Source organism: Bubalus kerabau, chromosome 13 (genome assembly GCF_029407905.1).
Source record: "Bubalus kerabau isolate K-KA32 ecotype Philippines breed swamp buffalo chromosome 13, PCC_UOA_SB_1v2, whole genome shotgun sequence".
Taxonomy (NCBI): domain Eukaryota; kingdom Metazoa; phylum Chordata; class Mammalia; order Artiodactyla; family Bovidae; genus Bubalus; species Bubalus kerabau.
Window position 1 is genome coordinate 77,768,226 of NC_073636.1, and position 13,675 is coordinate 77,781,900.

General features: G+C 51.2%; 1 protein-coding gene and 1 non-coding gene across 2 annotated transcripts in view; one reads left to right on the forward strand and one right to left on the reverse strand.

Annotated features, from left to right (window-relative positions):
* PREX1 (phosphatidylinositol-3,4,5-trisphosphate dependent Rac exchange factor 1) overlaps positions 1-6,470 on the reverse strand; it is a 186,318-nt gene extending 179,848 nt beyond the window's left edge. Inside the window, exon 1 of the mRNA XM_055545234.1 lies at positions 6,126-6,470. Within this exon, the coding sequence (XP_055401209.1) occupies positions 6,126-6,338 (213 nt within the window). The 5' untranslated portion in view covers positions 6,339-6,470. The remainder of the gene's footprint in view (positions 1-6,125) is intronic.
* Positions 6,471-8,279: 1,809 nt separating this feature from the next.
* Positions 8,280-8,351, forward strand: TRNAC-ACA (transfer RNA cysteine (anticodon ACA)). The gene has a single exon. It is a non-coding gene; the product is annotated as a tRNA-Cys (tRNA).
* Positions 8,352-13,675: the final 5,324 nt, after the last annotated feature.

The following is a 13,675-nucleotide window of genomic DNA, read 5'->3' on the forward strand; positions in this document are numbered from 1 at the left end:
CTTGAAGCCTCCAAAAGCCAGGGACACCAACCCCATCCATCTCTTCTTAAAGTGACAGAGCAACAGTTACAAGAGCAAACATCGGAATAATAGCGAGTGGGTGTCTGGGATGTTTGTTTGAAGAACACACTCATTCAAATACATGAGTTCGAGCATCCCTGTTGACTCATCTTTCTCATAAGGACAAGGACCACGTTTGGCCCGTTGGCGGCTGCATCCTCGTGGCCTGGAACATGGACTGGAATACACAGCAGATGCTCCCTCTGCCTCTGAAAAAAGCAGTCTAACTGCTTTATGGCTTTACCTGTATGTGGCTGTGTCTGCCATACACAAAAGAGGGGCCCCGCCTAACTCCTGCTGATGCTAAGGTTTTTATCATCACAAAATTTTCACTGCCTTCCTGATGACGTTCAGCCCAATACAAAGTGGGCTGGTCCTAGGTCCCTCGCATCCTAAAGCTCAGATCATTGGATCTCTGGGCTTAATTCTTGCCCACTTGGGCAGCCCAGAGGTCTCACAAAGGCAGGAATGTGGGTCATGAGCATAGCACCCTGTTGGGGCAGTTCAGGGTAGCGTTAAAGAACGTGGACTGTGCAATCAGACTACCCAGGTTTGAATCCCAGTTCCGTCAAACTGTGAGACCCTGGGAAACTGACTTGACCTCTCTGTGCTTTTGTTTCATTTGTAGAACAGGAAGCACAATAACACCTGGAAAGTTGGAGCTGATACACAGAGAATGCTTTTCCTGGGGTTTGCAAACATCTAGCGCTACGTACGTCTTAGCAAAATTATTATTACTATTGCTGTGCATTCAACTAATGATCAGGCTGGAAGTACAATAATTCCTTCTGTTGGCGAGTTGTAAAAAATATATTCTCATACATATGCCTAATTTTACATGGAGAGGGCATTTCAAATAGCATTTCTTAGAACCTTTTTTTTCTTTTTTTATCTTTCTGCTTGCCTTTCTTCACAAGATACACATCTATCCACCCTTTTCTCCCAATTCCTGTCATGTCATACATACAATGTATATCATATTATGGTTATTGCTTATATTCCCAAGGCGGAACTTCTGAGCATCCTCCTTTGCACAACACAACCTTGTGAAACCCCCCCACGTCACCGAGCAGGTCATTCTGTGACTGCAAAATTTAAAAGGCAGCCCCCGCCCCCACTCCCCAGCATCGCTCCCTAGTGTCAGACTAAGAGTACAAAAATCTTAAAAAAAAAAAAAATAGTGACAACACAAAACCACAGTTTCTTGTTTGGGCAACCAGAGCTCCAATGAGAAGAAAAGCTTTCGTCTCCTACCCCCAAAAAGCAGAACCACAGAAAGCATTCTGGGAGCTCTCTGCCTATTGTTCCTCAGGGACCCCGGCCCAGCCAGTTCACAAGACCCTCTGGGTGTCTGAGAGTGACCCGTCTTTGTTCTGTCCTGGTATTCAAATCCTGGCTTTACTACACACTGATTGTAGGAAGCCCTGGGCAGGTCACTAGCCTGCTCTGTGCCTCAGTTTCCCCATCTGTATAATGGGCACAGTATAGCAGCTGCTGCATCATGGAGAAATGGGGAGCCCTTTCTCTCATCAGAGAGCCAAGGGGAGCCCTTCAGGGTTCTGCTGACCACCCCCGACACAGGAGTCTCTCTGCCCATCCAGCCAGGCTGGATGATACATCCTTCAGGGAAGCCATTGGCAACTGTTCCCAAAGGCAGTCTCCTGGACTTGTAGGTGGAGACCCCAAACCAATCTAAACATGAGGCAAGTGGGTTCAAGGCTCACCCCACATCTTTTTAAGGGGGAAGACTTTGAGCCCCAAAAAGACCAATTCTTTTGCCCCCCCCCAATGCTGCACATCCCCTCAAAAAGCTACCAGAGCATTCTGGGCACCTACTGTGCGCCTGGCACAGTGCTAACAGCGATAACCTCAGGCTCATTGGAAATGCAACCTTTCCTCTATGATGCAGCAGCTGCTATTCTGTGCCCATTATGCAGATGGGGAAACTGAGACACGGAGCAGGCTGGTGACCTGCATAGGGCCACCTACAGGCAGTGTGGAGTAAAGCCATGGTTTGAACACCAGCAGCCTGGCTCCAGAGCCCCACCCTCAACCCTCATGCCATGAAGAGACACGGAGTACAGAGGAGGAACCCAGCAGCCTGACATTTCCATTCTTCTAAGCTGTGCCTGTTCTGCGGAAGAGACAGGCGTCACAGAGGGGAAGTAACCAGAGGAAGCCCAGGCAGAGGGTATGGGTCACACAGATCTGGGTTCAAATCCCAGTTCTGCCACCTCCGTAAGTCACGAGTCAAGCCCTTTATAAGCCAGAGGCAGTCTGTGAAGTGGCTGCAGACATGAGTTCCAGGGTAGGCAGCTGTCTACATGAACCAGACAGCTCACTTAAACTATCTTTGCCTCAGCTTCTTCATCTGCCAATGGGGATAAGACAGCACTTCCTTCACAGGGGTGCTGGAAAGATCAAATGAATGGATAGAAGGGTAAGCAATGAATCAGTGTCAGCCCCTACACAGTAATGACAGGCAGTAATATCATTGTCATTATCATTATTAACAAGAGTATACACGGTGCACCTAACACAGCCAGGGCTTCTAAAGGCTGAGATCCAAGGTTCTCAAAACCCGAGGCATCTTCTCCTGCCACCTCTAAAGGGTCCTCCAAGAGAGATCCAGCATCAATACGAGAGGGCTGTCTTTCCCTTCCCATGACTCTTCAATAAATAGAGAATATGGCACCAAAGTCATCAGGCCCCACTGGAGATAAGGGAGGAAGTGCAATCCAGCTCCTGAAGGAGGTAAGGAAAGATGGGGAGATTCTGGAGGAACCTGAGAGCCCCCAAACCCAGAACCAAACAAAACCACTAGTTCTAGAATGTAGATGGTCAAACGGAAATTCACCCAGAGTTCCTGTCCTCCTTTCAGTAATGACTCAGATCTCACTTCCTCCAGGCAGCCCTCCCTGACTACTCCTGCTTGCTGGCTACTAAAATCCTACAATCCTAATCATCTGTAATCTTTAAGTATCATATAAAAATTAATTATAATAACTTATATTTAGAATGACTTCCCTGGTGGCTCAGACGTTAAAGCGTCTGTCTACAATGCGGGAGACCCGGGTTTGATCCCTGGGTTCGGAAGATCCCCTGGAGAAGGAAATGGCAATCCACTCCAGGACTATTGCCTGGAAAATCCCATGGACAGAGGAATTTAGAATTGCCTTACAACCTGCTAGGCACTGTTCTAAGTGCTTTATATATATTAATATAATTCACTTATCCACTTCATAACCCTATAAGATGTACTCTCATTCTCCATTTACAGATGAGGAAAGTGAGGGACTTGCCTAAGGTCACAGAGCCCAAGGACCTGACCCCCAGCAGTTTGGCTCCAGAGCTCAACCTCATACTTGGATTTCTGGAAACACTCATATATTGCCACCCTTGGCTAGAACATGCCCTCCTCTAGCACAAGAACTTAAGACCTGGTTTTTCTGCATTTCTCATAATGCTCAGTCTACCACAGAGGCTTCATTTCTACTGGCAAAGGGACCTTAAAACGAGGGACTCGAGGCCCGGGCAGCCCTTTGAGACCTGCCTCTGCCACATGGAATTAAAAGCAAGGAGGGATTACCCAACATTTCTTCCAAGCAGGAACAGTCCCTCAGTAAGTATAACATAAAGGCTGGGAGGAGGGAGTGGGAAGACAAGAGAGATTCACAACCTGCAGGCTGCCAGCCTGGCTGCCATGGAAAACCTTGGTAATTAGCAGTTCGTGAAGCTCCAAGCCCTGGGTTTTCAAAACTGAAAGACCTTGGGTTGTTTAGGGACCGTTTCTGATAAAGCCAAACAAGAGAGGTCTCCTGCAGCTCACAACTGAGGTACAGCTGGTCAGGTTACACAATCAGTCCATTTGCTGGCACAAGCTTGGGGACACCCAAAAGGACAAGGCAGAAAGAAAGCCTGGCTTCCCCTCCCTGCCTCTGACAAGTGGAGAAACTGAGGCCAGGACAGGTGCGAGAGTGATCCAAGATGTCAAAGACAGAACCAGCTCATCTCAAAACGGACGGGGCAGTCCAAAAGAAAGAAAAAGGATGAATTCAGCAGATTCAAAGTGTCAAAGGGATGATATGGAAGTGTAGAAGTCTTTTATCTTTTTTCCTGTTCTTTTTTAATAAGAAGAATGGTTGATTCTAATCAATTTCCATTATTTCAGCTTCCCTGGACTCTACATGTGGACAATTTAAAACCACAGTGAACCCAAACACCATCTCCTATCTCTTCCGAAAGGCACCACACCATCCAGGGCAAGGATGTGGGGGTACAAGGTATCTTTTCTTCCCCATTAATGTAAAAACTGGCTTGTCTTTGCTCTTTCTCTTCCAGACTAAGAAGCAGGGAGTGGCTCAGAAGGAGAAGTGAGGAGTTCCCTGGAAGCTGACATCGCTCACAGACACCAGGGCTGCCTACATCTTTAATTCAGAAACTGCCAGCTTCAAACTGAGCAGATTCTTTTTTTTCTTTTTTCTGTGAGAGAGGGAGGGATGGGAAAGAAATGCCAATCCTGCTTCATTCTCACAGGCTTTTCTAGAAGGGTCCTTTAGCCAAAAGGTTTTCAATGCCTCTGCACAACTCTCCTCCACCACCCCCTCAACACACACACACACACACACACACACACACACACACCTCCTTTCACAGAGAGAAGGGCTCCATCCTCCTGGAGTTAACTCAGACCTCACACAGCCTCGGCTGCACCCCTAAGCCACAGGGGATCCCAGAGGATGCCAGAGCCTCGCTCTTTCCCCGGGAGACTGGAAACTCCAGGGCCTGGCTCTGGGGTTTCTGAAAGAGCCACCAACTGCCCCCGCTGCCTGCTGCCCCCCAGCCCTTCCTGCACCAGGATTAAAAGACTTCCTAGAGCAGAGAAGGGAGTAAATGAGGTCCCAGCAGGAGGCTGGGAGATTAAAGCCCTGCCAGTCTCCTAACTTCCAGCCAGGCTGCCTCAGACCCACCCCCTCCACCCCCTAGCCACTTTTCTCACTTCCTAGGACGGTAGGGAAGTGGCCCCTTCCTCCCTCTCACAGACAAAAAAAAAAAAAAAGAAGAAGAAGAAGAAAGAGAAGAAACAACAACAACAAAAAAGAAATGCAGTACAGAACAGGGGCTTGGAGCACTGACGGAGACTGCCCTGGTTCAAAAGCCAGTATCCCCACTTAAACAGCTGTTTGATTCTGGGCAAGTTACTCAGACCCTCTGGAGCTAAATTCTCCCATCTGAAAAATGAGGGAGGTATTCGTCCCTACTTCGTGGGCCACTTGGGAAGGTCCAACCTTCTCACGACACACGTAGGCGCCTGGCACATAATAAGCGCTCAGATATTGTACAGAATCTGATGCCAGTGGTTTGGCAACTTGAGGTTGGGGGTGGAGGGGGATGGGATGGAACCGGCGAGTCGTGAGTTCGAAACCCACAGTCCCCCAGCCCCAGCAACTGCGTGTGCGTGGGAAAGAGGGGTCCTACCGGGGGGCTTTAGCGACCTCTGTTCCTACTCCGGGCTTTGGGTTTTATCCTACTCTGCGGGGCGCGCAGGGATGCTGGGCTCGAGGATTTCCAGGGTCCGTCTTAGACGAGTAGTCCGTGGTGCACTAGGTGGCAAAGAAATCCCCGGGGCGGGGGCGGGTGGCAAAAACACAGGAGCCCAAGCTCTCGGCGCCTGGGTCCCAAAGACCCTGCCTCACGGATTTAACTAATTTTAAAACTATTTGAAACGGGGCGGTTGAAAGGGGGAGAAAAAGACAAAAAGGCAGAGTATGGGGGGTGTGGAACCGAGTGCAGGAGACCCCGGGTTGGGGCTGGACCGCAGGCCGGCAAGAGAGGCAACAACCCAGCTCCGGAACAGCCCGATCACCCCAACGGCTCTGCGCGCCCCGCGGGATGCCTCTGAGGTGATCCTCGCGACCCCCTCCCCGGAGACCGTGGCCACAGGTTGTGGGGACCCACGCGGGAGCCCCTCCACCCCCCCCCCCCCCCCGCCCCACGGAGCTCCGCAGCAGGGCTGGCGGCCGGAGCGGAGGCTGTCCCCGCGCTCCCCCGGGGGCGACACTCACCGACTGCAAGAAGCGCAAGGTGCCCACGTAGTCCCTCTCGGTGCCCAAGATCTCGTTGAGGACACAGAGGCGGAGGCGCAGCTGGCGCTCCGACTCCCGGGCGGCTGCACAGGGGCCGGAGTTGGGCGCAGCGGCGCCGTGAGCCAGGGGGTCCGGCGGGGCACTGTCCCCAGCCCCGTCGCCACCGGGATCGCGGCCGCCGGACACCTCCATCCTAGCGCGGCCGCGCGGCACCAGCTCCTTCCCCCGGCGCGGCGATCGCGCAGAGCGGCGACTCAGGCGTCCAGGCGCCCCATCCCGGACGGGGCGCGCCGGCGGGCCGGGCTCAGCGGCGGGCCCGGCGCATGGCGCGGCGGGCGGGCTGGCGGGCGGGCCTGGGGGCGGGCGGCCCGGGCCGGGGGCGGAGGCAGCGCGCGGAGGCCGGACGAGGGGCGGGAGGAGGCTGGCCCTCGGGGCTCCGGGACGGCGGGCCCCGCCGCCCAGGGAGCGTCGGCCAAGTGCCACGCCGCGCCGCGGCCGCACAGGCGCTCCGCGCGCGCCCCGGTCCCCCTGGAGACGCGGCGCGGCTACGTCGGAAGCTCAGCTCAACCAGAGCCGGACGACCGGGCTTCTCGGCCGAGAGTCTTCCGCTCGGGGCCCCGCGGAGCCTGGAGGCGCCGAAGCAATGCGGCCGGCTCCCCAGCTCTGCGCCGGGACGCGTGGCGCCCGGCTCCCCGCCCGCCGCGGGCTACGCCACTCCCACCCCTACACACGCGACCCCCGCCGCGCGCAGCACGCGCGCGCAGGGCCGGCCGCCGCTCCGGCTGAGTCAACACCCGACTGGGGAAGCTGGCGGCGGGGCCGCTCGGGAGCAAGCCCGCCTCGCCTCGCCTCGCCTCGCCGCGCGCACCCCTAGCGGCCCCCGAAGAAGGCGGCCAACCTTGCCCGCTGCCTTTGGGGCGCCCAGCTGGGTGCCCTCGGCGCTCCCACGACCTTGGGAAGGAAGACGCGCGGCTCGGCTCTCTCCTCTCTCTTACCCCCTCTTCTCTCTTTCCCCTTCCTTTTTCTTTTTCCTGCCTTTTCTTTTTCTCCTTCTTTATAACTTCTGTGCCGCGCCCCGACCCCTAGAGATGAGCCTGCCCTTTCCAACCTTTCCCTTTCCAACCTTTTCAGAGGAAATTATTATCTGCTCTCGAGGCACTAATCAAGTGACAGCCGCTCTGCCCGAGCTCCCCACCCCCATTCCTCCGCGCCCCCCACCCACCAATAATGCCTTGGGAAACCCTGCTGCCAGTATAGGCTGCTCAGTGTGACCTTGATCGTCAGCGAAGTGCTCGACAAATGTCCTCACCTGCCTCACAGGAAGATGCGAAGGGAAGATCACCTTGGGGGCTGTTCAGGTTAAAACCCCAGCTCCCACCCTTGCTAGTTTCTTTGGGTGACCTTGCCCGGGCTTCCTTGCCTCAAGAGCCTCAATGTTCTCATCTGGACAGTGGGAATGACCGTGGTACCTAACTTATGAGGTTCTATACAAGGTTATATGTTAATCCATAAGGGCTACTTGGAACAATGCCCCTCAGGTGAAAGTTCTCTGTTAATGTTTTTTGATTAATATTGTAGGTATGAACAGCCCTCTTAGCCTGGCCCCACTCTCCAAACTGTCCTCACAGTTCCTGACCTGCCCCTCTTCTGGACCCAGAGATTGTCTTGTCTGTGTGTAGACTGGCTGATTCAGGTATCAATAATATCCCCCTGTAGGCTGTAATCATCCTTTGGGCTGTTCCAAACACCTAGGATTATTCTCCCAGTGGCCTCTGGGTAAATACTGCAGGTGCCTAAGGACACGGGGAGAAAGTAAGGTGGTTTCTGCCCTCTCTGAGCTGTTTCTTTTTGATCTTGGACAAGGTGACACTTGATCTGGGCCTTGAGTGAGTTAAGTTCCCTGGACACAGATCAGGGGTATGAGGTAGAGCCTTCCAGGTTTGGGGAGTGGAGTCAGTTGTGTCCAAAATGTGACCAGCTCCCTTGGAAAGAGATCTCTGGAGTAACTGCTGTGTAACCTTCAGCTGGTCACAGAACCTCTCTGATCCTCAATTGCCTTGTCTTTAATCCTTCGACCCCCAAGGAGAGAGCATAATGGGAACACCCTGGCTTTGGAATGAAACTGATTTGACTTCCCTGGTGGCTCAGACGGTAAAGCATCTGCCTACAATGCAGGAGACCCAGGTTCAATCCCTGGGTCGGGAAGATCCTCTGGAGAAGGAAATGGCAACCCACTCCAGTACTCTTGCCTGGAAAATCCCATGGACGGAAAAGCCTAGTAGGCTACAGTCCATGGGGTCACAAAGAGCCGGACACGACTGAGCGACTTCACTTTCATTTTAACTTGCATTGGTTTTCCAGCTCCAGACCTGACTAGGTGACCTTGGTCAGGACATTTCACCTCTCTGAACCTCAGTTGCCTGTTCTGTAAGATGGGAGTCATTGTAAGAAAAAGAAGAAAAATGGAAAGCCATGTTTTCTCAACCTCAGAAAAGTGACATTTGGGGCCAGATAATTCTTAGTTGGGGACCATCCCATACGTTGTAGGGCATGCAGAGGCATGATGTACCCACCGCTTGCCAGCAGTACTCCCTCCCCAGTGACAACCAGAAATGTCTCCAGACATTGCCACATGTCCCTAACAAGCAGGGACAAAGTTGCTCCCCATTGAGAACCACTAATTCAAAGTACGTGATACAGATAGCTGGCACATAGTAGGTGTTCAACATATGTTAGTCCCCTTCCCAGCTTTGACCAAGGAAGATCGGCTTCAGCTTCAGGGATAGTCTCACGCATGCGCGCACACACACAGATCCCATGCTTCACCCAAGAATTAGCCCGTACTGCCCAAAAGACCATCCAGAAGTTTCTGCCTTTGTGCATGGGGCCCAGCTCATTATAGTCTTTTACTCCCTCGGGTTCCTCTGGGATGTTTCTCCTCCACCATCCCATCCCCTAGTGAGATAATACAACTCAATAGATTAAGCTCTCTGTGCCCCGTTTTCATCATCTGTGCACTGAGGATCATAATTGTACCAATGTCGTGAGGTTGTTACAAAGATTCCTGAGTTAATACATGGAAAGTGCTAAGAGCAGATAGTAAGCACTCCAGTAAAGTGAAGTGAAAGCCGCTCAGTCATATCAGACTCTTTGTGACCCCAGTCATATCAGACTCTTTGTGACCCCATGGACTATACAGTCCATGGAATTCTCCAGGCCAGAAAACTGGAGTAGGTAGCCTTTCCCTTCCCCAGGGGATCTTCCCAACCCAGGGATCGAACCCAGGTCTCCCACATTGCAGGCAGATTCTTTACCAGCTGAGCCACAAGGGAAGCCCAAGAATACTGGAGTTGGTAGCCTATCCCTTCCCCAGAGGATCTTCCTGACCCAGGAATCGAACCAGGGTCTCCTGCATTGCAGGCAGATTCTTGTCCATCTGAGCTACCAGGGAAGCACTCCAGAAGTGAAGGCTTTTATTTATTCAGTTCTTACATTGAGTACTGAATCTACTCGGATGCATTCAGCTCGCGGAGGAGAAAATGGGCTACTGATGGGTTAAATCATAAGGTGTTACAGTGTTAGTCTCTCAGTCGTGTCCAACTCTTTGCAACCATAAGACGTTGTTTATTTAACAAGAGGTCCCGAGGAGAGGTTGGCTTCTCAGCTTGGTTCAGGACTTGGTGACATCATCAAAGACCAAGGCGCCTGTGACCCTGCAGTCCTCATCATGGTGGCTTTTCTTCCAATGTTTGGAGCCTCACAGTCACAACATGGCTGCTGTATCCACCACATCGCCTGCTAACACCACTCCAAAGCAGGAAAGGAAAGAAGAGGATAAAGGGCCTCTCTCTTATCAAACTTTCTCCAAAGCCCGCAGCAAGAAGGCTCTCCCTTACACCTCACAGGCCAGACTAGGACACGTGACCACCTTTAAATAGTCCTTGACCAAGAGTGAGGTTGTAACCATCAACTTAAAACAATCCTGCTCCATCTCCTGGGACATGGCTGCCTGCACAGCTTGGGGTTCTGTTATTAAGAGAGAAGCTTCTGGGACTTCCCTGGCAGTCTAATGGTTAAGAGTCCACACGCCCCATTCAGGGGGCATGGGTTCGATCCCTCTTTGGGGAACTAAGATCCCGCATGGTGCAGCAAAAAAAAAAAAGGAGAAAGTGCGGTGTCCGCCACAAGCACCTACGATGTTCCGCACATGGAAGGAGGTGCTGGGACCACGGAAGTCAGCAAGACATAACCATTCAGGCCCTCCTGGAGCTGACCTCATGCCAGCAAGGGGAGCAGACAGTGAGGCTTTCAACAAAGACAGCAAGTTCCTTCTGTCATTCATTGAAGTATTTATTGAAGACCTACTGTGCGCCAGGCTGGGCTACAGCAGCGACTACAATGGATAAGGTTCCTTCCCTCCTGGTGTTTCCAGATCAGAGCAGGAGGAGAAAAGCAATAACCAGATTAGCAATCCATCAATAAACAAGCAAACAAATCAACGGGATCCTTTCAACTTTTCCAGAGTTGTTTGGTGGCACCTCCAGGCCTCTGCCTCAGGTCACTGCCTGCCCTGGTCTCGCTACTCAGATAGAGAACTCGACGCTCGTGTGATCAGCGGGGACTCCCTTAGTCCAGGGCTGGCTGCCTCCCAGCTAATCCTGGCACAGAGCAGCTCGCTGAACCGAACGTGACTAAGGAGTCACAAGCAAGGGGAGGTTTCCTTTTTCCTCTCTCCCTGTTTTAGCCTGACCTCTCCTCCCTTCTTTCTCATCACTTCCACCCCTCCCATCCAGGATGTTCAGCTAGAAGCCCCTTAGATCCCTGTCTGTCTCCAGGGCAGGTCCTGACGTCAGCTCTAGCTGGGAAACATTCACCAAAAGAACAGAGAGAAAGGAGGAAGAAAAAAAAATTTCAGTTTAGCAAGAAAAAAAGTGACGGTAATAATAGGGAAATTCTCTCCTACAGGGACAACTTCAGAATTTCTGTCACCGTGTACTTCGCGAATAGTGGGAAATACCATTTCGTTTTTGTTGCAAAAGTCTCACGGTTGTGCAGAAGTGAATGCTGCTTGGAAACATTTACACAGAGAGTTCCTTATTCCCTAATGAGACGCTCTCAGATTCTGTGGGCTCAGGATTTGGGCTTCCCTTGTAGCTCAGTTGGTAAAGAATGTGCCTTCAATGCAGGAGACCCTGTTCAGTTCCTGGGTCAGGAAGATCCCCTGGAGAAGGAAATGGCAACCCACTCCTGTGTTCTTGCCTGGAGAATCCCATGGACAGAGGAACCTGGCATGAGGTCACAAGAGTCGGACACGACTGAGCGACTAAACAACAGCCAACAGGATTTGAAGGCCACCCCTACTTCCCAAGCTCTGCTTTTTAAAATGATAATAATTAAGAGAAAGCAAGGGGTGGTTTTTTAGTTTTATTTACTCATTTCTTTCTTTTTGGCTTTGCTGGGTCTTGGTTACTGCACGGGCCTTCCTCTAGTTGTGGCGAGCAGGTGCTCCTCTTCCTCGCGGCGCACGGACTTCTGGCTGCGGTGGCTTCTCTTGTTGCAGAGCGCGGGCTCTCTCTCTGGAGCACGTGGACTTCAGCAGTTGCGGCTCCCGGGCTCTGGAGCCCTGACTCAGTCGTTGTGGTCCATGGGCTTAGTTCCTCCTCGGTGTGTGGGATCTTCCCAGATCAGGGATATGAACCCGTGTCTCCTGCCGTGGCAGGCGGACTCTTTACCGCTGAGCCACCAGGGAAGGCCCAAGGGGTGGTTTTTTCTCCATCCCAAGTTGAACAAGCCAGGTGAGAATCGCATTATCGGACTGTACCAGATTGCCAATCATTTCCCAGATTCAAATGAGTTCTCAGTAAGTCAGGCCAGCTGCCCAGAGAATCTTTTCCCATTCCAAGCACCAAGAGCAGCCTTCTGAGATGAGGAGAGAGATGTCTCCACCCTTGACATTGGACAGAACAGCTGGACACCCCGACCCAAGGCTGCACACGCAGGCCAGGGTTCATTTCTTCAGACCAAAACACAATTCTCTTCCTGCTACTTTTAGTGGGGCCACCTGCAACTCCCCAAGTCAAAACTTGTCCAAAGAAACCCTTGCTTTTAGAAGCAGATATCTCCAGAAGGCTCTGGTTCAAGGTCTGATCTGAATATAATAGATATTAGATTGATTCATGGTTTCAGCGCTTTGCCAAGTCATATTCCTTCTGAAAGCTTTGGAAATATAGCCTGGAGGAAAGAGAGAAGGAAATGCTTAGGACCTTCAGTTCCAATCCTAGCTTGGCTGCTGACCTGGTCCTTTCCTTTCTCTCTAGACTTTGGACATTGTAGCTCTAGAGACCAGCTGCCTGGGTTCAAATTCCAGCCCCACAACTTCCTATTGTGTAACTCTGTGCAAGTGACTATCTCTTCCAGCTTTGATGCATCTGTCTGTAAAATGGAACTGATAAGAGTTCCTACCTCACAGGGTTGTTTTGCGGATGAAAATACTTAATAACTTGAAAGTGCATGGGATGCAGCTGATACTCGATTGAGTATTTGTTATTATAACTGAGTGAAGCCATGATGCATGGAGTTGTGGCAGCCATCTTGACACCATGAGGAAGGACATTGTTGATCATTTGAAGATGGCAGAAATGACAGATGGAAAGAACCTAGATCTTTGATGTCACTGAGCTCCTAAATTAACCAACTGTAGAGCCATCTGACATCTGCACTTCTTGTATTAGGGTCACCTAATTCTTTGAAATAAGTACTTCCCACTTCCAGCTTCTCTCTTAAAAGGCAGATGCCCCAGAGAGGACTGCTATTCACCATAATGTTTTTCCAATGAAGCAGAGATCTAAGATTCCTAACATGAAGCCTGGACTGGGGGTAAAAGTGAAGAAAAAGATTCAGAAATAGACTGGTGCATAAAAGGTAAATTCTACAACTTAGCTAAGCCCGGAGATTGACCTGGATGGTGTATCTTGAAATTCTGTAGCAAGAGATGCCAGATGGTTTCAGCAGACATCCTGGATACACATTTATATGTCTGGGTTTTTGGGGTTTTTTTTGGTTTGTTTCCTGGACTCAATGCTCAAAATATAGGGCTTCCCAGTCCAAATCCAGACACCTGGCAATCTCAGTGGTAACTTTTACTGAAAACTGATGGTTTCCTCTTTAGCAGCAGAAACACAAACAGCCGCACCCTCCCCAGGTGCCATTCACACTGTAGCCTGCCTTCCAGATATGCTGGGCAAATTCCATTCCTGGAACCTCTGCTGAAAGGGAGAAAGTTCTAATACCAACTGTTGCCATTTATATTTTGAGCCCTCACTATATATCAGGCACTATTTTTTACTATGTCTATCTGGATACACATATATCCAAATAAATGTATGGCAGCAGAGACTGGGAACTGGAATTTTGTTCCTTTTTCTGAGCCTCAGTTTCCTCATCTGTTAAATGCAGACATTAAGAATCCTGCTCTGCCAGCTCTACAAGGGAATATGAGGGCACAGTGAGATCTTACAGCCCCCAGAAAT